The sequence below is a fragment of the Vanacampus margaritifer genome, chromosome 7 (assembly GCF_051991255.1).
Source record: "Vanacampus margaritifer isolate UIUO_Vmar chromosome 7, RoL_Vmar_1.0, whole genome shotgun sequence".
NCBI lineage: Eukaryota > Metazoa > Chordata > Actinopteri > Syngnathiformes > Syngnathidae > Vanacampus > Vanacampus margaritifer.
Window position 1 is genome coordinate 439076 of NC_135438.1, and position 23430 is coordinate 462505.

Here is a 23430-nt window from a genome sequence, read left to right on the forward strand (position 1 = left end):
CGAAGGGGCGGGGCTTAGACGGTATACTTTTTGTATGACATATTATACACCTATAATTAAAAACGTGTTTAAATACATAAATATATTCCATGCTCGATACTAGCATCTCTGGTTTGACAAAGGTTAAACACAACAAAAAACGATTAGTGTGAAAGTCTTGACCGGAAGTGTTTTCGTGGCGTCGTTTCCGTTCGCCAGCTTGACGACGTCTCCCGCGGTTCAGAACCGCTACCGAGCGTCGCTGTCAGCGGACGGCGGTTGGACGGAACCAAGGATCCAACCCCGTCGCGGCCGCCGCCAGCCTTAAGCCGAGCCGCGAGACGAGCTCTCTCCGGCCGGCCATGGACGAGCAGGCGGGCCCCGCGGTGCTCCTCGGCTTGGCCGGCGGGGGTGGCGCCGCCAAAGCCCCGCAGCCCGGCGACGGAGAGGCGGCTCGGGCTCATTACAGCATCCCGGGCATCCTTCACTTCCTCCAGCACGAGTGGGCCCGCTATGAGGTGGACCGGGCCCAGTGGGACGTGGAGCGCTCCGAACTGCAGGTACTGTTGACGTGACAGTGATACGGACCGGACTTGATAGAAAAATCGGCGGGAGCGGAATTGCGCGAGCTCACCGACCGGTGAATGTTCCGATTAAATCACCGCCAGAAGGTTCTGTGGACGCGGAAGGAGCCAGCAATGAGTTCGGCTGTCGCTAAAGTCGACATTGAACTCAATATTTGTACTTTAGCCAGCGTTCACCCTCCGTGCTGCTGCTGCGTCGCCCAGCGTGACTGCGACGCGCATCGGTTGTGAAACGTAACACGAATATGGAATTCAATGGTTATTATTCCAATGAAAAGGACTTTCTGCGTCGCTCAGTGACAAGCCGAAGGAAGAACAACACCCCCGCCGACCCGAAAATGTCGTCTGCGTTTTTTTCTGACACCGATGTGTGCGTTTCGTTCAAATATGTTCGGAAATATGCAACAATTCAAGGCGAGTTTGGTGATAAAAGTTGCTTGAGGGCAGCAGTAACACAAGTTGCTCAATAACACGCCTGAGGTGCAACAATTCATCAACGAATGTCAAGTTAATTGACAACCATTTTTTGGTGAACCAAAGTTGTTGGACTTAAAATGGTCCAAATCATCAGTCAATATTCTGCAATTTCCTTCATTCCGAGGGAAAGCAGTCTGATTATATTTATCATGTGAACAATCGAATTTATTTGTTGTGATTAAGTGCAATATCGTGTAAGCGCAACCTCAAAAGCTTTTATGAAGGTCTGTTGTTCACGGCGTCAAATCGCTCAATTTGAGGGTGAAACCCAACATGGCCGACAAAGATGCCGAGATATCGCCAACTTGTGTTTGCTATATTCTTTCGATTAATTGGATTCGTTGTACATCTTTTCTAGTCCTGTGTGTGTTTCTTTTTCTTTGATTTTGAAGTTGTTGAGAAGCTTCAGAACACGTCGCCGCTCCCAGAATAAACTTTCTGCTGGAAAGGAGGTCATCATTGACGATTCGTTATCATCGTTATCCTCGTCGCTGTCAACACAAAGCAAAGAAACGCAAAAAAGTCAGCAGTCACAAGGCAATGAAATGCAGATTTGAAGCAAGCGCATGAACAGGAAATTGTTCCTGACACAACTCATGAAAAGACCATTTTTGTCTAAATGAAACTCCTCAACTCACTTCTACAAAATTTCTTGGCCCCAAGATGCCACGAGATTGCGGCAAAGCACTATCTTTGTCTAAATGTAACTTACCATCTCAACCTTACCAAAGTTCCTTGACACCAAGATGCCACTAGACGGCATTAGTGCAGTATTTTGTCGAAATAAAAACTCCTCAACTCACTTCCACATGGTTTCTTGGCCCCTAAGATACCTCAAGATGGCAGCAAAGCAAAGCACTATTTTTGTTTAACCGACACTCCATTTGTCCCATTTTTGTGCTTTGTGGTGTTGCTTTTGGATTTTTGAGCGCAGGTTGTGACGGCCGTTTGTGTTGTTGTGGTCAGGCTCAGATCGCCTTCCTGCAGGGAGAGCGGCGAGGTCACCACAACCTGAAGAAAGACCTGCTGAGACGCATCGGGATGCTCGAGTACGCCCTCAAACAGGAGAGGTCAGCGCGCACGCACGCACGCACGCACGCACGCACGCACGCACGCACGCACGCACGCACGCACGCACGCACGCACACAGGTGTCAAACTGGCGGCTCCGGGGCCGGCCCACCGCGTCATTTCCAAAACACATAATCAACATTCACTTGATGTAAAAAAAAAAAAAAACAACAACATTGCAAATTGTCTTCACGATGAAAAACGTTGACATTGCAAACATTTTCTTACCAAGTAAATATCATATCTTATTTTTCCTGGCCTGTGACTTCACAACGAGTTTATTCATTATTTTGATGCGTTTATGTCATATTTGGGTTCAAATGGAACTAAAAAGAACAAAGTTTGACACACTCGTTCTTGTGAGACGCCAAACAAGAAATACAATTTTAATCTACAACTTTAAAATCAGCAAATTTGGGCCTGACTGATTTTTATTTTTATTTTTTTAATAGGACAAAACCAATTCTGGTATTTGGTAGAATACAATTCCGATAACTGATTAATTGGCTGATTGAGTAGTAACGGATTAATGGATCTGTAATGGATTAAATAACTTCATTTTGGGTCCCTTGCAGCAATAAAGATCTTAATAAGTAATAATAATTAACGTAACAAAAAAAAAAGCAATTTAATAATTTCATTGAATTCATATAATTTTGTATATTTAATCAAATGTAATTTAATGTGACCTATGACCTTTTTTGTTTATTTATTTTAGTATTTGTTCCCGACAAATAAAGATCAAATCAAATTCATTTTGTTTTCAAATCCTTTTTTTTTCTTTTTTCTTTACAACTTTTTAAATATTTAATGTTCAATATTTTGACCTTTATCCATTTAAAAAATCATGCTTAATCATTATTATTATTATTATTTTTCTCCACTGCCCTTATATATATTTATTCTATTTAACTTTGACGCTTTCATAAGGAATGGCTTGTCGAACATTGCATTATTGAATTTATTATTTGACATGCAATCAAAAGTAACGACACAGAAATAATATTTTCTTCAAGGCTCTATTAAAATGCGTTTGAGCACGTGTACACAACAGGAGTCACATGATGCTGTGTGTGTGTGTGTGTGTGTGTGTGTGTGTGTGTGTAGATCCAAACATCACAAACTGAAGTACGGCACGGAGTTAATCCAAGGAGACGTCAAAGCGCCCAGTTACGATTCAGGTGACCGACACGCGCGCACACACGCGCATGTATACACGTGCACAGAAACACACGTCAAAATGTACTCCCACTCAAGCATGTGATGTGTGGACACATCTGGACCAACAAGGAGGAAGATGAGGTCATCATCATCATCATCACAAACACTAACATTCTGTGTGTGTGTGTGTCAGATGAGGCCAACGACGTGGACGCGCCTTTAAACAGCAGCCATCAGTTGAGTTGGAAACAAGGACGGCAGCTCCTCACACAGTCAGTACGCGCGCACGCACACACACGCACACACATATGCCTAATTTACATAATCCCACACCGCGGTAAACTATTTTGAGATAACTGTGATATTGTTACTGTGATAAGCTAACCATGCTAACCTGTTGTTTTTGGAGGGCAGGTTCTATTTTGCGCAAGAATTTTAAGATAACGATGATAATGTTATGATTGTATTGTTAGAATGTTAAGCTAACATGCTATTGTCCTGACAGCATTACAGAAGCGTGGCGTCCATCTTGTGTGCAGGAATGCTAAGATACCTATGCTAATGTGTTTATTGTAAGCTAACCATACTAGTAAGCTGTTGCTTTTTTTTGGGAGGGCAATGACAATTTTGCGCAATCAATTTAAGCTAACTATGATAATGTGACGATTGTATTGTTGGAATGTTTTTAAGATAACATGCTAATGTGTTGGCAGCATTACAGAAGTGCGACATTCCTCTTGTGTGCAGGAATTGTAGTCGAGTGTATTGTAATGCTAAGCTAACCTGTTGGTGGTTTAAGCTAACCCCTTGGCGGTTTTATTACACAGTGCGACGTTCATCTCGTGCGCAGGAATGCTAAGCTAACCACACAAATGGGTTGATTGTCTTCATGGATCGCTAAGCTAACCGTGCTAAGGCATTGATTGTGCGCGCCCGCTGCATGCACGCATCCACGAACAAGTGTAATTGTGGGGGCCAGTGATGAAGTGGTGCCTGTGCTGGGGAAAATACACACATGCACACCTGGAAATGCTTTGAAATTATGAGTAAAATGTTTCATATCGTAGGCCCACTTTTAGATGCGTTCACACAAATGCTCCGTGTGTGTGTGTGTGTGTGTGTGTGTGCTTGTGTGCGCGAGCGTGAGTGAAAGGATTCTTGTTGTGGTTGGCACCAAGAAATGGATGACACCGGCTGGTACTGGGGGCGCAGGGCGGTGGGTGGTGGGTGGTCTTTGGGGGTGTCTTCACATGTGAACAAATGACAGTCAAGTTAGTCGATGACTTACTCGCCGCTTCTCGCCACTGAGGTCAGTCTGAGCTTTTTATAACACTCCAAAAACTAAGTAAGAATGAAAATTGACGACAATGTAGCAGGGAGAATTCTTATTGGTATCTTTTGTCTATCTTCAATCTTCTTTAATCCACTCATACATGCTAACAGCGTAGCCTGACGCGTCTGCTACAGCAACATTTGTTGAAACTAACATTAGAAGCTAATGTTGGAAGTATGACTGGGCGACATGGCACAAAAAACGGAAAAAACCCAGAAACAAAGTCCTATATTACTTCATATCGTCCGATCTTGATTGTTTTTCCATCTGTACTGAAAACTACAGATACTTGAAAATACAGAACATGAATTGCAACAATCGTGCAGCCCTAATTGGAAGCTAACTCTGGAGCTAACGTGCAAAGCAAATGATGGTCTTTTTCTAATGTTAGGCGCTAACCTGGCTAGGTAGCGTTGGAAGCTAATGTTGCAACCATTTTCAGAAGCTAATGTTGGTCTTTGCAGCCAAGTTCGCAAGCCATTGTCGCAAACTCATTTTCGAGGTAATGTTGGAAGCTAACGTCTGAAATTGATTTAGCTTGTCTTAAAACTAACATTGAAAGCTCATGTTGAAGCTGACGTCGGAAGTTGAAGCTGTTCGGCTCTAGCGTTAACGCTATAGGCAACATTCGAAGCTAATTAGCAGCTAACTTCACAAGCGAAGATTGGAAGCTAATATGGGAAGCTAGCATCACAATCGAATGCCAAAGCTAATGTCGGAGCTGATGCTGGACAAATTCTAAGTAACATCTGGAAGCTGTCTTCAGAAGCTAACAAGTTCAAGTTGATGTTGGAAAGTAACTTTGGAAGCTAATTTTGGCCATAATCTTGAAAGATCGTCCTCTGTGATGTATTTAGAAAATAAGTGCAAAGTGTCATAAAATGCCTTTTAGGAAAGTTGTCAGTTTCAACTATTTGACGGGGGGGACGTGGACAAAGAAATATGAGTTTGACTGAATAAGTCTTATTATTTGTCTTATTGGCTCGAATCATGAGAGCGAAAATGGCGGTTCTGCATCATCAGTTTATCAGCAAAACTCCATCCGATTATGATGACTTTTTTTCAATACAAGCCGGGCCAAAAAAATCAACGACTAATGAATTGGTCAGACCCTACTGATGATGACGATGCTGATGCCGATGCCGAAGATGAAAGCAAATACGGCATCCCGCGTGTGTGCCAGGTACCTGCAGGAAGTGGGCTACACGGACGCCATCTTGGACGTGAAGTCTCGCCGCGTGCGTGTCTTGTTGGGCCTCGACGCCGACGGCGAGGAGACGGCGGAGACGTGCGACGTCGCGTCGGACCGAGAACACGTGGTCGGCAGCACCCGAGGGGGCGTGGCCAGGTAGGATGGGCGGCGGGAAACGGAGAACAACAACATTATAAAAAATGGATGAATGCTGGAAGGATTCACACATGTTGTACTTATTTCCTATTTTTTAATCTCCTACTTGCACATTTTCCATCGGATTCAAACTCTTCCAACATATTCCAAAAATTCATCCAGTGCATTTTTGTCATGCCGAAACTTTCGCACAATTCCCAATTTTCTTTTTTAAATCCACATTCTTTCATGTCAAAATGTTTGTGTCATTCCATTCACCTTTGGAATGATTTTCAGCATTCCAAATTTAATTTTTTTCCCCCACCAATAAAATTGACATATTTTATTTATTTCATTTCACATTGCAGCATTCACACACAATTTCGGAATGAAGATACTTTACTTTACTTTTTTTGTTGTTGTTTTTTTCCACCAGCCCTACTAACAATGTTGACAAATTTTGGTCATTTTCACTCTCAATTTGTAATGATTTTGTAACTAACTAACCAAGTAATCCAAACCCAAAATGAAATGCAGATTAGGGCTGGGCGAGCATCGAGTATACCAAGTTTTGGCAATTTTTGATCATTTTGTTAAATGGAATTTTAGACATGAAAAGCACTCGAGGTGTCGCTACTCTGCAAGGGTGAGTATTAAGAGCGAACATTCGTCCTGGTATCGGTCTGAAAAAAGTGGTATTGAACACCCCCAATGCATAATCGGAAACGTACACAAAATGATCGGCAAAATAATGATGGACTTTAATTTAAATGTAATTTGTCTGATCAATCAATGGCGTCATTGATGGACTCGGCAACTTTATTTTGCCAATGAATGTATTTTATTCCCACATGCTCGGCCAGCATGGCAATCACCGACGAATGGCGGCGGTTGAATGTGGAGTAAACGATAAATGTTGCATCAATGGATATATTGCTCATTCATCTGATTGAATATTCAAATCGAAATCATTTGACAGTTTGCATGTTTTGACATCTTGGCTTGTGTTCCCGTTCACACGTGACAGCAGAGCTGACTCCTCCCACTCCGCCGCCATCTTTGAGGCCTTCAAGTTGATCGAGAACGCCGCCGCCGCCGCCGCCGACTTCAGCGACGAGGACGAGGAGGACAGCGGCGACGAGGGGCCGGACACGAGCGTTCTCGATGTAAAAGCACGACGCGCGCACACACGCGCACACACGCGCGCGCGCCTGTCGCCGCGGTTGCTCTTATTGTGAAAATGTGAAAAAGATGGTGAGGAGGAAGCAGTCGTCGCCAACGCCGTCATCGACGACCTCCGAGCTCAGCGACGACCCGGACACCGAGGAGGCCCTCAAAGGGTTCGACTTCCTGTCGGGCCAAGACGCGCATGGCGGAGAGGACGCCAGCCAATGGGGTGAGACGCGCAGCCGTTGCCAATCTTTTTGTCTCTTGTCACAAATGTTCTGACCTCTTCCTGACATTTTTGACCAAGTCTGAATATTTTTAAATGTTGCTGATATTTTCTCCACTTCCTGTCCCTAATATTATGACTGGTACCATTGGATACATTCTGACCATTTTGTAATATTTTAACCAGTTCCTAATAATATGACTTGTTAATGATCGGACTAGTTCTTAATAATGTGACTGGTTCTTAATATTTTTACTTGTTAATGATATTCTGATGGTTCCTGATATTCTGGGATAGTGAGTATGGTGAAGATTAGTACTCAGGAATGCTAAGCTAGCATTGCTAAAACAGTGTTGTAATGTGTGCACTACATATCACAGTGCAGCAGTCAGTGATGCATCCATCTTGCTTAGCTAACTATGCTAACATGCTGCTAACTTGCATGCAGGAATGCTAAACTAACGATGCTATTTTGTTGATTATATCATGGAAAACAAATCAACATGTTGATTATATTATTAAACAGGCGTCAATCTTGTGCACAAAGATGCTAAGCTAGCTATGCTAATGTGTTTCTTGTAGTATTGGAGCGCAACATCCATCTTCTCCACAGCGATACTAAGCTAACTATGCTAACGTGTTGTATTGTTGATTATATGAATAATAAGACGGGTGCATCTTGTGTGCAGGGATGCTAAGCTAGCTATGCTAACAAGTTGATTGTATTTTTGATTATAAAAGAGGGAATTCATCTGCATGCAGGATGCTACACTAACGATGCTAACGTGTTGCTGCAGACAAGGAGACAGAGGTGGCGTGGGACGTGGACGCGGGCGTGATCGCGCAGCTGAAGGAGGAGTACCGGAGAGAGCGCCGCGGCAAAAAAGGCATCAAGCGTAAGTTCTTCTTCTTCTTCTTCTGTTGAAAGCGGCACTTGTAAATGCCCCTTTTTGTCTCCAGGTCCAAACCGCTCCAAGCTGCAGGACATGCTCGCTAACTTGCGCGACGGCGAGGAGCTCCTGGCCATGCAGACGTCGGCGACGCCCACAACCCGGCCCACCTTTGCCGGCAGACTCAACGAACAGGAAGTGGAGGGTAGGCGGTTGGCCAATCAGCTGCTAGCTTTGAGTTTGTAATCAAAATCACTCTGCTGCATCTGGACAGATGTTTGAAGTCAACCGTATCGAAATCCTTTGCGGCGATTTGGGAGTCGAGAGCGACAAACGATTTCTACTCTTTTATCACTTTTAGGGAGTCAGCACATATTTTCATGGGAAGCGTTTATCGGTATTGGCGGTCCGTCTCTGCTAACTCAAGAATTTGGGGGGCGTGTCAAATATGTGCGCATTTTCTCTATCAATTTTCTATATGCGCGAAGAAAAGCGGTTTGGACAATGCAATGGGAAAAACAAGTTTCTTCCCGTAGAGGGTGCCGCCTTCCTGCCGTCTCCCGGGAAGTCCTTCCTCCTGGGCCGCGTGGACGAGGCGGCGGCCGGCGAGCTGGCCCTCGGAGAACTGGCCGGGCTGACGGTCGCCAACGAGGCTGACGGCCTCACCTATCAGGTAACGCCGTTGCGTGCCGGCGTTCCATCCATCGTTCCGTGCGCCGGCAATGACGCGCCGACAAGAGCACGGTTGCGAGTTACAGTCAACGATAGTCCGGTGGTTGACGCAACGACATCCGTGCGGACGACCCAGGTTCAAATCCCATTTCAGTCAAATTTCATATCATGATCTCCGTCCAATGATTTAACATCCGTTCTATTCAATGTCATTTCTCATTCTTATCATAATAAAGCTTTCAGCTTTCAGCTTTCGTCTCGTCGAAAGAAATACTCTTCAAACTTTTAATGACAAAATGTCTTTACTGTTGTGTGTCCCAAGTGAAGTTTCATCATTTATAACCATTCCATTTTTGGATCGATAGCATTTCCTCCATTTTGCTCATCGCGTCTTCAGCTTTGCCGTTTTCCCCCCGTCAGCATCTTCATGCTTAGGGTCGTCACTCACAAATGTTTTTAGTATTGATTTGATTCATTTTCATGGGAAAAAGATTTTTAAAAACGGTATATTAGACGGCAATCACAATATGGAGGGGAGGAATCGTCTTGTTGTTGAGCCCTAACGAAGCCGGCGGTTGTTGTGCAGACGAGCAACAGTCAGGACGCGCTCAGGAAGACGTGGAACGCCAAGTTCACGCTGCGCAGCCATTTTGACGCCCTTCGCGGCCTGGCCTTCCACCCGGTGGAGCCGGTCCTGGTCACCGCCTCCGACGACGGCACGCTCAAACTGTGGAACCTGGACAAGTCCGCGCCTGCCAAAAAGTGAGACGTCGCTCGTGTCGTTGCGCTTCGGCAGACGCTTTTTGTTAGTCGGCCGCGGAGCCTTGAATGCTGCGGCGCCGCCGGTTTGTCAGGCAAGCGATTTGATGGGCCGATGTGGCACCTTTTCAAATTGGTAAGATTGTTTTTCTCATTTTTTTTGCACATTTCTTTTACAACATCAGACAAAAATGATGACTTTGAAGCAATTATTAAACAGAACTGGCGGCGATCAGCCAATTTAAAGTTCAAGCCCAAGTTTTTGGCACAATGTGAGGGTTTAAAATCTGGTTTGGTAAAAGTTTCTCTCTTTGACCTTCAGGACCGATAACTGAAACCTCAGTTTTGTCCTGGCTGAGCTGTCGGAAATTCTCTGCCATCCGTGACTTAATATCCAAAATGCAATTGAAAAGGTTATCAAGAAGACACGGCAACGTACGGCTGCGTATCGTCCGCATAACCGCGGAAGCCGACGCCATGTTGCCTGATGACGTCCCCTAGGAAGATGAAAAAGTAGTGGGCCTAAAGTGGAACCTTGGGGAACCCCACATTGAATTCCACGGGTTGCGGATGTCGGCTCCTGCGCTACCTGTCGTTTGTTGCAAGTCGTTGAGCTCGAAGCGGATGTTTTGGCGTTTGCCGCCTGTCAACAACTAATGACTGGTCGAATGAACATGACCTGCGACTGGACGCCATCTCAGGCCCGCTGTGTGTGTTCAGGTGCGCGTCGGTGGACGTGGAGCCCGTCTACACTTTCCGAGCTCACAGGCGAGTCCATCAATCCATCCATCGGCCGCGGTGACGCTTTTGACGACGCTTTTGATGACGCTTTTGCCCGTCTGTGTGTGCACGGCAGTGGCGCCGTTCTGTGCGTGACCATGAGCGGCAGCGGCGAGCAGTGCTTCAGCGGCGGCGTGGACGGAACCATCCAGTGCTGGAACCTGCCCGGCCACAACAGTGACCCCTACGACCCCTACGGTATGCTCCGCTTTGTGCGGCGGGCAAATTGTGCAGGGGCGGGTACGGCAGCTCCCTTATTTGGCAACCCGAGTTACCTCAACGGAACCCGCAGTTCCTCGCCTGCGACGTCACTTCCCAAATGTTTCACATCATAGCAAGCCAAAAAAGTGGAAACGCGCCACAATGTGAGCGTTCAGCACAAAAGTGAAGTGAACGACGCGCGTCGTAAACACGGACGGCATCCAACCTCTGTTTTTTCGTGGGGGGGGCATCCGACCTTCTTTTTTTTTCTGCCATCCGACCTCCTGACACAAGCCGACATCGTCATCGCGCCGGATACCGGGAAGGTTTGCAATACAGAGATCATCTTCAATTGTGGGATCTCTTTCTTTAACGAGTCTATTTATGCTTTCATTGCATTGACAAAAGATGTGCGTCGTGCTGACGGGAAATCTTAAAGGGGGCGTGTCCAAGTAGCAAGGTTAGCAATGCACGTCTCTCACAGACACAAGACTTTTTTTGTTTTGTTTTGTTTGCTGTGCGTAGAGCGCTCGGTCCAGCGGGGGGTGCTACACGGACACACGGACGCCGTCTGGGGCGTGGCCTATAGCTCCGCCCACCAGCGCCTCCTCTCCTGCTCGGCCGACGGCACCGTACGTCTGTGGAATGCGGGCGACGTCTCGCCGTCGCTCGCCGTTTTCAACCGCAGAGGAGGTAAACGTCTCGACACGTTTGCATTCGGACGGCTTCATTTCAGGCGGATTTCAATATTTCTTTTTTGCAATATCAACATTTCTTTTCGAGGGGCAGTGTGTAGCATTTAGCACTATTTAGTAGTCAACTACCAGTTGGTTCATTTTGAAAAGCCACTGTTCATTTCTATAAAATGCAAATCACATCAACGTCATTTTGTTGTATAATCGCAGCTAATTATATAAGCTAGGTGGCGCCGCGCCTTGCAGGAAGCTGACGTGTTTTGTTAGCATCGGATATCCGATGGGAAGAAGAGCTTGGCCAACGTGCTCATTTGTGATAGCCTCGCTAAGTGTGAGGCTTCGTGTGCATGCTTCAAAATGCACGCACTACACTTGCATTCTTCAGCTCACCACTAGATGGCACCAAATTCTACACACTGTCCCTTAAAAAAACAAAAACAAAAAAAACGTTACGAGTAAAATTGCTTTTTCATGTGACATGCTGACCAGTCCCGCTAGGCGTCACCTTTGACCCCTTTCAGAACTCGGCGTCCCCACCTCTGTCGACGTGTCGAGCAGCGAGCCGGCTCACGCGGTGGCGTCCTTCGCCGGAGGCCATCTTGGCGTCTTCGACATGGAGACTCAGCAGCTGCTCCTCAAGATGGAGTCGGCGGGAGCGTCCGGTAGGCCGACACGTACGGCGGCTCGTATGGCTCAATAAATACAAGTGGAAATAAAAAAAAAATTAAAAATTAAATACAGTACAACAAAATTATATAAATTGGAAAGAAATATTTATTTTTATTTTTTATTTTATTTATTTTATTTTTTATTTTTATATATATATATATCTATATATATATTTAGGTTTTATTTGCATTTATATTATTCTTTGTATTTAATTTTTGAATTGCATTTTTATGTCTGTTTTAAAAATGTTCACTTGCATTTATTCATTTATTTCTCATGTTGTCAGTTTGCCGCCGATTGTTGCTTTGAGCTTGTTTTGCTTGTCCAGACGCTCCTCGTCAAATCAACAAAGTTCTGAGTCACCCCACGCTGCCCGTCAGCATCACGGCGCAGGAGGACCGACACATCCGATTCTTTGACAACAACACGGGTACGTCGCGCCTTGAACACGCCGAGTGCACGCCACACAAACGAGCGAACATTTTTGGCCGTATCTAGTTTTCACATTTACAATTGTGGGCTCTGTCTGCTTTGGGACGCCGTTTTCATTAAAAAAGGGATTTTGAAGAAGCATTAAATCTGATTCCGAGAGGCCTTTAAAATGGAAATGATTGTTCATACTTGATTTGACATTTTTTAATCCAATGAATCACTTCATTAAAATGTTTTTTTTTTTTTTCTAAATCCATCGTGGCAGAAATGTACCCGGGCACAAACCTGACTCAAGTTTCACACTCCTTTGCGCTGTGACTTTCTGAATTACTGACTTTAAAATCAACTAAACGATACGACCGCTTTTGTATTTGCTAACCAGGATGTCAACTCGAGAGTATGAACATTTTCACCAATTGTATTTATTTTACATGATATAACTTGCTATTCATTTATGATCGAACGCCAATTAAGTAATGAACTCGTGCAATTAATTGTGATCAACTGACAGCCCTAAACCCCGACAACCTTAAATTTGATTTGATGATGCCTGCAGAAAGTCTGTCAGGGGATGAAACCTTTGGAGACAAAAACATCCGGATTGGCTCGTTGTGTGTGTCGGGCCTCGGCGAGCGGAAGCGTCGACTTGTTGTTGTTGTTGTTGTTGTTGTGTTGACGTTGTGGTGTTGACGTTGTGGTGTTGACGTTGTGGTGCGGCGCCAGGTAAACTGGCGCACTCCATGGTGGCGCACTTGGACGCCGTGACCAGCCTGGCCGCGGATCCCAACGGAATTTACCTCATGTCGGGAAGTAAGTCGCCTCTCGCTACGTCGCCTCGTGACCAAAAAACATTCGTACGCTTGACGTGTGACACAAAAATCTTCACGTGCATTCAAGTTGCCGAGCGTCCCTTTCAAATACATAAAGAAATCATTCCCACTCAAGCCGATGCCTTTTTTTGCCATTTATAAAACGCTCCCCAAAAGTCGGCGCTCAAAAGCCGCTTTTTCTGTTTTCATCCACGTTTGACGCCCGCCCGTCAAAAATGCAGCAAAAAATCGAGTGTTTCATCGATTGTCATTGTGTTTCAAATCCATTTTTAAAAAAGGTCAATATTCTAAAATAAATGTTTTTAAACAAAATTGTACACACATTTATAAAAATAAACAATTTATAAAAATGCCAGAAAAGGAAATACTGTACATATTTTTTTTTATTTTACACACATTTATAAACATGTCAAAAAAAACAAACATATGAAATTGTCCTACATGTATACATTTATAAAAATGAGTAAAAGATTTGTACAATTGATAACATGATTTGGAAATTGTACAAAAATGTAAATGACAAGAAAATGACACAAATTTGCTGCACATATTTTTTTAAAAATGACAAATGACCAGGATGACTTTTTGTGCAACAACAACATAAATTTAAAAAAAATTGGGGGGGGGGGGAGTGATTCTTTTCAAATAACATATACCACAAATGTTTGGAAGCATTTTAGAAAATGTGCACACAAGAAAATAATATGTGTGGAAATTTCCACGAACAAATATTTACTTTCGGGAAAAGTTGTTGTCAAAAATACAAACTAAAGAAAAATGTGACTTTTTTTTATCGTTTTGTTCATTTACAAACGACAACATTGGCAAAAACCAAACTATGAAATCAAATCAAAATGATATCCAAAAATAAGAAAAGCACAAAAATTGGTCTTTTATTGTTTTTCCCAATTGGATTATTTATTATTCAGTGCTTTTGATCATTTATCGTGTGCTTCAATTTTGGTCACTTATTACAATGACAACCAAGACATTCATTCAATACACAAAAATTTGCAGTGTAGGAAATTGTAAAAAAAAAAATTTCCCCATTTTTGCCGATTGATATCATATTTCTTGAACCCCCAAAAAGTGTGACTAAGGATGAAGACGCTAAGTTGTGTTTGTTGTCGCGGCGGAGGTGACGACTGCTCGGTGCGCGTGTGGAACTTGGCCAGCAAGACGTGCGTGCAGGAGTTCACGGCGCACCGCAAGAAGTTTGACGAGTCCATCCAGGACGTCAGCTTCCACCCCGCCAAGTGCTACATCGCCAGCGCGGGCGCCGACGCCCTGGCCAAAGTCTTCGTGTGACGCTCGCTCCCACAAGAAGCCGCAAAAGCTCACGCACATGTTTTCCAGAGTGCAAAGTTGACCCGCCTGTTGGCCACGGCACAATTCTTCTTTTTTTTTCCCCCTCTGTCACTATTGCTTTGGCAGCCGAGTAACTGTTTTGGAGTGAGTTGAGGAGCTTCAAGTAGTGCTTTGGCGTCCATTTTTTGCACTTTTTTGTCGATTCATGAAGGAGCGGCGCATATTGCTTCCACATCAGAATGAAAATAAAATGTGGATGACGAGTCACATACACGCTCACAATACTTCAGTTTCCATTATTTGATTGATCAACAACTCATCGATGATCAAATTCATCGCTATTGATTTTGGTCATGGAGACCTTGTTGAATTTAAAATGGTCCAAATTGCAGTTTTAGCTTCTGTGGTAAATATTCTCAAATGTCTTTCGTCCTCTGTGAATTTCCAAAATAAGAATGAAAGAATGAAATCTCATCAGCAAAATAATCAACAGATTTCTTTTTTAATGTTAGTTGCACATTAAAATGCAAAATGTATTACATGACGTGAAATTGATAACGTTATCATGTGAAACTGGTCCAAAATGGATCTAAAATGTGAAATTCATCCGCCATTTTGTTTTCTTTGATGACGTGGCAGCAATCCGCTTTCCACGCAAGCTGTTGTGTTGCTAATGCTAATTAGCTGTTGATGCAAGTTGTGTCATTGTAAAATAGAAGAAAATCCGTTTTAAATGCGGAAAACAAACAGAGTGAAGTGACATTCTGATGGGATTATTTCAAATTTCTTTTCTTTTTCTTGTTTGAGGCGTACGGACCGTCAAATTCAATCTCCGTTTTGTTAACCTGCTGTGGAGCTTTTTTGCAACGGAAGCGTCAACATTTTCAAGCGTGCTGCAAAGTCGCTCGAACGTTTTCATCAAATGGTTTGAACGTTTTTGGCAATGTGGTTGAAATATTGAAGTCATTCAAACATGCTGCAAATGTGGAGATCCTGATGAACTGCTTTTGAAAGAATGAGCTTGAATGTCATTGGCACGTATTGATGATGTCCTTCAAAGGTAAATTGTCCAATTGTTGGAATGTCTTGAAATGCTAAAAAGGTGCAATTCGGCCTCCTTCTTCCAGAAGGTTGGAAGGACTCGCTTGGCCCGCTCCAAAGGGTTCCGTCCACATTGTCAATCGCACGCAACAGCTGCAGTGCGAAAAAGAAGTTTGGTGTTTTCCCGTCAAAATGGCTTCATTCCAAGGAGCCGTTTTCATCAAACAACAGCGTTTATTTGTACATGATGAAGATTGTCCATAAATGTGTACAGTGAAATCTGATAGCTTAGCGATAATGTACATACTCTTCTTTTTACAATAATGGAATATTGTGTTATGCTACACTTTTTAATAGAAGAGATCTTATCAGAAGCGCTTGATCTTATTTTCTTTATCAGCATCAACAACGAGACACTATTTAATTAGCCGTGCAGATAATGTATTTATTATGAGGATTCACGTTATGCAATGACACTTGAACATATTTGACATTATTTATATTTAGTGATATAGTGTATGATAATGTAAAGCAACATTTATCCATCCGTTATCTGAACCGCTTAGAGTGAAAAAGTGTTCATGTTTGGTTTTCATGTGTCATCGCATAAATATGACTCTCTTGCTATTTTTACAACACAATGTGTTTGTTTGTTTTCCGAGGGGGGTTGTATATTATTGCCGCCCCCCCCCCCCCACACACAATAAAAGGCATAATGTCATCAGAATCAAGTTGTATTTTTACTTGTTAAATTGTGACCTTTCTTCCCTGGCTCAACTTTGATGTCAACGTCATAAAACAAAGTTATTCTCATTAGATGACTGCTTTTTATCCACACAAAATATGTCTGTTCTTGTGAATAGGAGGACCCCCCCCCCCCCCCTCGGCAAATACGATTTTTACTGAAAACATTGCTGCCACAATCTCAAGTTAAAATGTGGTCAATAAAGTGCTCGTTTTATTTGACACATTTCGCATTATGATGTGGTAAGTTGGATGTTTTGATAAGTTATGTTCGAACAGGAAATGTTTCACGTTTGAATCTTATTCGTTAAAACGCAAAAACAAACAATTCACTTGCAGCATCTTTTTTGGTGTCATACTGTAAATAAAGTTGCTAATTATGTGACTGCACTGCAGACAAAAAAAGGTTATAAATATTTAAAATTTAAAAAGAAGACACTTCTCCAAAAAAAAAGCTCAACATTGGTGGAACATTTGTGATTTTCTATATGAATGTCGTGGAAGTGAAGTGATCATTTGAAAATGTAACATTGGCAGAGATTTATAGACGTATGAAACGTGTTGCATATTAATATTTATTTTGAGAATCCATTCACATAAATTAATTAAAATGTTAAAGGGAATTTGAGCTTTTTATTATTTATTATCTAAGCATGAGCTTGGGGACGTTTAGGTGTTCTGTCCAGCAGGGGGCGACGGCGTGTTGTGGCGCTGGTTGGCACTTTGTTGAACGTCAGTCGAAGAAGACTGCTGCTCAGCTCGGCTCGTTTGTGCAGTCAACAACAAATGTGCGTCTTCTTTCGACAAGTTCATCGTTCGAAAACTTTCCGTGGGCATCGAACGATGAACGTAAAGGCGTGTGAGAAACTTTCAAGTAAGTCAAACGCTTGTCATGACCGCGGGGAGATTTGATGCCGCTACATAAGATTGTCGCTCGCCAGCTAGTTAGCATGAAGCTAACAGCGCCGAAAAAAAACATACACGTCAGCCACTTTTCACATTTACTGCGTTTTTTGCTCTTAACTCGCCGCTGCGCTCTCTGAATCTCATCAAGTCCAAACGGCAGGATGCGCGGCTAGCTATATGTCAGCTAACGTTAGCTTAGCATTGCCGGAAGCAAATTGGCAAGAGGAATTCATTATTATTTTTTTGCATTGTCGGACCAAGTCCGGTAATGTAGCTTAATATCGATCATTTAAACGTATATTCTCTTCGTGACACAATCATACGCAGGCATGTGTGCCAATGTTAAAGTTTTGTTTTCAATTAGACAGTGTATATTTTACCGTTCGAGCGCTTTTGTTTTTTGCCGTGAACGGCTCTGATTGGTCAATCGCCTGACTGGGCGTTTGTTTTCTTTTATTCATTTTTTCCTTTCGGACACGTTATTACAGGTTACATCGATCACGTCATATCATTTGCCCCGTTGACATCCGAAAGAAGGGCTGACGGGTAGAAGCCATGGCTTGTTATTAGTGAGGCGCTTCCTGCCTCGCTTGTGTGCTTCCGGCCGTCGAAATATTCAATATTCATTCAATTCATTGACATGACATCAACGAAACATAAGGACAATCCGGTGACGGTAAAAAACTGCCTCCAGCATCTTGTTGTCTTGTTGATGTGAATGCCTGCGACCACTGAAGTTGTGTCATGGGACAAAGAGGCAGAAAAGGAAACGCGGCATGCCTAAAAGTAGCAGGCGTGCCGCACAATGACATCCAATCCACACCTCTGATCAGCGGGAAATCCCTACTTTGTGTGAATGTCGCCGATTTCTCACCCCCGCTCAGGTTTGGGATGTGTTTTGTGCACGCAGGCCAGCGGCTGCCATGAGCGCTGAGCGGTTGGCGGCGTGACTGCCCGAGAATGGCCGCCGAGTTGTTTCCCAGCAAGAAGCCGCTTCCGTCTGCCTCCGAGCAACAGCAGCAGAACCAGCAGTGCCAGCACACGCAGCAGCAGCAGAACGTGAGCAACAACAACAGCGGCGCCACCTCCAGGCAGGCCGGCTGCACCTGGCAGGGCTTGTACCCCACCATCAGGGAGAGGTGGGTCGCCAGGGTTTGACGCAGCAGCCCAAAGTCAACCCGCAACGTTGTCACCGCGTCTTTTTCAAACCACTCGGTTGATTCTTCAATTATCGGAAATACTTCTGCTGAATCCGTCTCAAAAAAATCTGCCGCCGGGCCTCGCTGCTAAGCTTGAACGGGAGTTGAAGTCAATCAATCAAAGTACTCGTCCTAATATGACGTATTATCTTTTTAATCGGACAGTAAGAAAATGAAAATAACCCTAACCCATTTACCCGCTAGCGATACCATTTTAGGCCAACGCATGCTAACTAGTGCAGTAAATGTCCACTCCGTCACAGGTTTGCAGTCCCACTCGTTTGAGGATTTGTTGTGTACACTTCACATCTCAATTTGACAGTTTATTTAAGGTGTCATTTCACTGTCGGCCACTAGATGTCGGCACAGTTTAGAATGTGTAAATATGACTTGTAAAGTAGGTTGAAACCAGGAAGGAATGAACACTATCTCAACACAACCTACTAAGTTGTTTTTTTTAGCTGAAGATTATTAAATTCTTATTGTAATTCAATAAAAAATATGTCGTGTATAATGCACAAAATAACTTGGAGAAAAGTTACTGTTGAGGAACAGGAATTCCAAGAATTAGGAACATTTTAAATAAATAAAAAATGATCAATTAATATGCTAGTTGATTAGCCGGTATAATTAGCTAGGCTATTTTTTGATCATTTAAAAAAAGATGTCCTTCTTAAACTTCTTCTTCAATTATCATCTCAAAGGGATTTTTTAAATTGTCATGTGATGCATCGTGGACACAAGAAAAAAAAAAAATCTCATTCTGTCTCTCCAGTAACGACGCAAATCAAATAAATGTTTGTTGTTTTTACGCAGGAACTCAGTCATGTTTAACAATGACATGATGGCGGACGTCTTCTTTGTGGTGGGACCGCCGGGCGGGACGCAGCGGGTTCCGGGCCACAAGGTACCGCAGCTCACAAACTAAAAAAAAAAAGGCCAAAATATTGTGCTTGCGCTGCAGCTGTGAGTGTAAAAAGAGAAACGTCCCCGAAAGGCTCACGGACGTGGCGAGATTGACCACTTTGTCGTCAACTGCGTGAGAAAACCGTTTAAGGACAGCTCTCCGTTTTAGGGTTTGGGAAAATACAAATGAAGACAGCAGGGGCCCCAAAACCGAACCCTGTGGAACGCCCTACGACAGCTTGTTTAAATTGTTGGGGGGGCCGCACCACAAATGACAAATGATCTTTTTAGGTTGGAAGCATTTCATGTTGCGCGTGTGCTTGCTAACGAGCTTGTGGGCTCCGTCCGTCCGTCCGTGTGTCCAGTACGTCCTGGCCGTGGGCAGCTCGGTGTTCCACGCCATGTTCTACGGCGAGCTGGCCGAGGATCAGGACGAGATTCGCATCCCCGACGTGGAGCCGCCATCTTTCCTCGCCATGCTCAAGTGAGTGGAAGCGGCTCGACAGAAAGCGTCTTTTCTGTTGTTGACGCGTTTACGTGTCCCGTCCCGCCGCCGCCAGGTACATCTACTGCGACGAGATCGAGCTGTGCGCCGACACGGTCCTGGCCACGCTGTACGCCGCCAAGAAGTACATGGTGCCGCACCTGGCGCGCGCCTGCGTCAACTTCCTGGAGACCAGCCTGAGCGCCAAGAACGCCTGCGTGCTGCTGTCGCAGAGCTGCCTGTTCGAGGAACCCGAGCTGACGCAGCGCTGCTGGGAGGTGATCGACGCGCAGGCCGAGCTGGCCCTGCGCTCCGACGGCTTCTGCGACATCGACGCGCACACGCTGGACAGCATCCTGCGCCGCGAGACGCTCAACGCCAAGGAGATGGTGGTGTTCGAGGCGGCGCTGGGCTGGGCCGAGGCCGAGTGCCTCCGCCGGGACCTGCGGCCCACCATCCACAACAAGAGGCTGGTGCTCGGCAAGGTCAGGTTCCCGCCGCCGCGCCGTCTTTGACTCATCGCTGATTGCGGAGGTCGCCAAGCGTTTTAGGCCAAATTAATCAATGAGCTCATCGGCCAAAAATTGTGACCAAGGAAATATGGTGCAAAATTCACAACACAAAAGCATGACAGCAGCTTCCCATATGTTTTGTACTTTTGTTTTTAGACATTGTATGGTTACTTCAAAACAAAATGACCTTTTTTATGCAATTTAATGGACATTTTATGGTCGCTACTAAAAAACGACGACATTTTTCGAATATTTAATTCAAGTATTCATTTGAAAAAATATCTAAATTATTGATCCATTTATTGAATTTTGTTTTTTAAAATTGTGTTCGGGATTATTTTTGTTTTTTTAAATGGCCTTTCTTATGCATTGTAATTTGCAATTTCATGGACATTTTATGGCAATTTTCTGCTTTTCTTCTTCATTTTTAGGGTCACTTATTGGACTTTTTTTTAAAGAACTTTTTCATCTACCGTTTGTGTTTTTCTAACAATTAACACATTTGGACATTGTTAAATATTTAAATATTCATAATTTATATAAAATAGTAATGAGTTTAATGAATATTTTTATCAATTAAAAAATAATAATTTCTACAAATGATTTGAAATCCACAAGTGAGGGTCGAAAGAGCCACATTTGGCTCCAAAGTTTCCTCCCAGGTGCATTCAAGGACCGCCAAAGAATAGGAAAAAGCACAATCCAGCAATAACATCAATATTCCTTTTTTTTTTTTTTGCTTTGGCCAGAGTAGAAAAGCAAGGAAGAGACGCAAATATACCGACCGTGTTGACCGCGTGTGTGTGTGTGTGTGTGTGTGTGTGTGTGTGTGTGTGTGTGTGTGTGTGTGTGTGTGTGTGTGTGTGTGTGTGTGTGTGTGTGTGTGTGTGTGTGTGTGTGTGTGTGTGTGTGTGTGTGTGTGTGTGTGTGTGTGTGTGCGCGTGCTTGCGGGACGCAGGCCATCTACCTGATCCGCATCCCCGCCATGGCGCTGGAGGACTTCGCCAACGGCGCGGCGCAGTCGGGCGTGCTGACACTGAACGAGACCAACGACATCTTCCTGTGGTACACGGCGGCCAACAAGCCCGAGCTGCTGTTCTGCAGCAAAGCCCGGCAAGGCCTGGCGCCGCAGCGCTGCCACCGCTTCCAGTCGTGCGCCTACCGCAGCAACCAGTGGCGCTACCGCGGCCGCTGCGACAGCATCCAGTTCGCCGTGGACAAGCGCGTCTTCGTGGCCGGCTTCGGCCTGTACGGCTCCAGCTGCGGCTCGGCCGAGTACGGCGCCAAGATGGAGCTGAAGCGGCAGGGCGCCGCCGTGGCGCAGCGCGTCATCAAGTACTTCTCGGACGGCTCCAGCTCCACCTTCGCCGTGTGGTTCGAGCACCCGGTGCAGATCGAGCCCGACGCCTTCTACACGGCCAGCGTGGTCCTGGACGGCAACGAGCTCAGCTACTTCGGACAGGAGGGCATGACGGAGGTCCAGTGCGGGAAGGTCACCTTCCAGTTCCAGTGCTCCTCCGACAGCACCAACGGAACCGGCGTGCAGGGCGGGCAGATTCCAGAACTCATCTTCTACGCCTGAGGGGGGAACGCGGACCATCCGTGACCGCTGACAAATCTCAGCCGGCTCAACTGTTGCCGTTGTTCTATTTTTGAAAACCTCATCGGTTGAGAAACGCGTCGGAAAGTTTGCCGGCAACGCACGGATGTTACCGCCCCTCCAAAAGGTTTGGATGAGCTTTCAAGTTACAAGTCACGGCCCCAAAACCTCTTTTCCGCTATTTTCAAACGCAGACTTTTTCAAAATAAGATATTTGCAAACATCGACTTTTACTTTGGAAGACAAGTAGCGTTTTTCCCGTGTACGCCATTTTGGGGCGGCCACCTCCACCTCGTTTCCAGCCTGAGCCATTAGTTGGGTTTCCATCCACCCATTTTTTATTCCAATTTTCAAGAAATGCACAAATGGAAACGCTAGAAATTCGAAAAAGGAAATGCGAATTTTAGCGATGGAAACCGGTTTTGCAAATAACTGCCGGCAAGACCAGATGAACGTGACGCCTTTTGACCAGATGTGACGTCACACGTCCGTTTGCAGTCACAAAGCAATGGCGGGCCATAAAGTCAGGTATGTTTGGGGGCGGGGCCAAACTGAAATATTTTTGGAATTCATGAAAAGCGAATATTCATGCAAAACAGCAAAGGATGACAACGTGCACGTCTGCAAAACGGCCGCAGCTGCAAACGAGCCTCGCATGACGTCATGACGACTTGCGCTGATGAAGAACGAAAGCTGGAAAGGATCCGTTTGGGCCTCCAAAGCAAGCGGCAGCGTCGTGCGTCCACTTCCTGTTGAGTTGTTTGCAAAGTTGTCAAGTGAAGCAACGAGCAGCTTTTGGATCTCGTTGCTTGCGTCGCCTGTGAAAAGTCGTCCACAAACGATGGACTCTTTGATGCCTTAAAAAAGAGCCGACACAAAAACGTTCCTGCGCCGACGTTTTGTTTGATTTGGACCAAATCTGCGCCGACGCGTTTGTCGGCAGTTTGACGTGTGTCGGCATCACTTTTTCTTTTCTTTCTTTCACGGCGGCTTTGTTGAATGTGCACGATGGCGGCAGTGGCCTTAAATCATCACAATAGAAACATTCTATTGTCTATTTGTATATTTATATCGCTTTGTGTTTGTTTCTTGTTTTTATGTTTATTGGCAAAGAAAAGCTTGTTGTCAATGTTTTGTCCTTCGTCACTTCTGATCCAAACTTCAAAGTTGTCTGTTAGCAAAATAAAAACACTATATAACACATTAGCCAATCTCGATGCATTTTTATATAGCTTGCTTTGTTTTGGTGTATTTATGTCGTTTTTAGTCTGCAGAGTTTTTTATTTTATTTTTAATTTGATGTATTTCTATGGCGTGAGGCACTTCATTTTGACAAATGTACTGCTTTGCTGCCATTTTAGGGACAAAAGGTAAATATAGGCGAGTAATAAACCAAAATGGACCAGAAAGGTTTATATGTCCATAGATACTACTAGGTGGTGGCAAAGCACTACTTTTGTCAAAATTACATTTCTCCA

General features: G+C 44.5%; 2 protein-coding genes across 6 annotated transcripts; both read left to right on the plus strand.

Moving 5' to 3' along the window:
* Nucleotides 1-173: 173 nt before the first annotated feature.
* On the plus strand, nucleotides 174-16569 carry LOC144054754 (striatin-like). 5 transcript variants are annotated; one of them, XM_077570020.1, is made up of 18 exons: nucleotides 175-539; nucleotides 2007-2110; nucleotides 3218-3291; nucleotides 3465-3543; nucleotides 5788-5952; nucleotides 6959-7097; nucleotides 7183-7327; nucleotides 8122-8220; nucleotides 8285-8419; nucleotides 8751-8887; nucleotides 9473-9648; nucleotides 10366-10413; nucleotides 10502-10623; nucleotides 11152-11319; nucleotides 11843-11983; nucleotides 12319-12420; nucleotides 13146-13232; nucleotides 14391-16569. In XM_077570020.1, the coding sequence occupies exons 1-18, from the start codon at nucleotides 342-344 to the stop codon at nucleotides 14558-14560; spliced, it is 2289 nt and encodes a 762-aa protein (XP_077426146.1). In that variant the 5' UTR covers nucleotides 175-341; the 3' UTR covers nucleotides 14561-16569. The 5 variants fall into 5 exon arrangements, 2 of the variants coding, with proteins under 2 accessions (XP_077426146.1, XP_077426147.1); XM_077570021.1 differs by having other exon boundaries at nucleotides 6962-7097; XR_013294712.1 differs by having other exon boundaries at nucleotides 174-539; nucleotides 11811-11983; nucleotides 12319-13232; nucleotides 14391-14461.
* A 473-nt stretch (nucleotides 16570-17042) lies between these two features.
* On the plus strand, nucleotides 17043-23158 carry LOC144054755 (BTB/POZ domain-containing protein 3-like). Its single transcript, XM_077570023.1, has 6 exons — nucleotides 17043-17219; nucleotides 18162-18390; nucleotides 19267-19357; nucleotides 19722-19840; nucleotides 19917-20325; nucleotides 21311-23158. Exons 2-6 carry the CDS (start codon nucleotides 18212-18214, stop codon nucleotides 21932-21934), a joined length of 1422 nt encoding a protein of 473 aa, XP_077426149.1. The 5' UTR covers nucleotides 17043-17219; nucleotides 18162-18211; the 3' UTR covers nucleotides 21935-23158.
* Nucleotides 23159-23430: the final 272 nt, after the last annotated feature.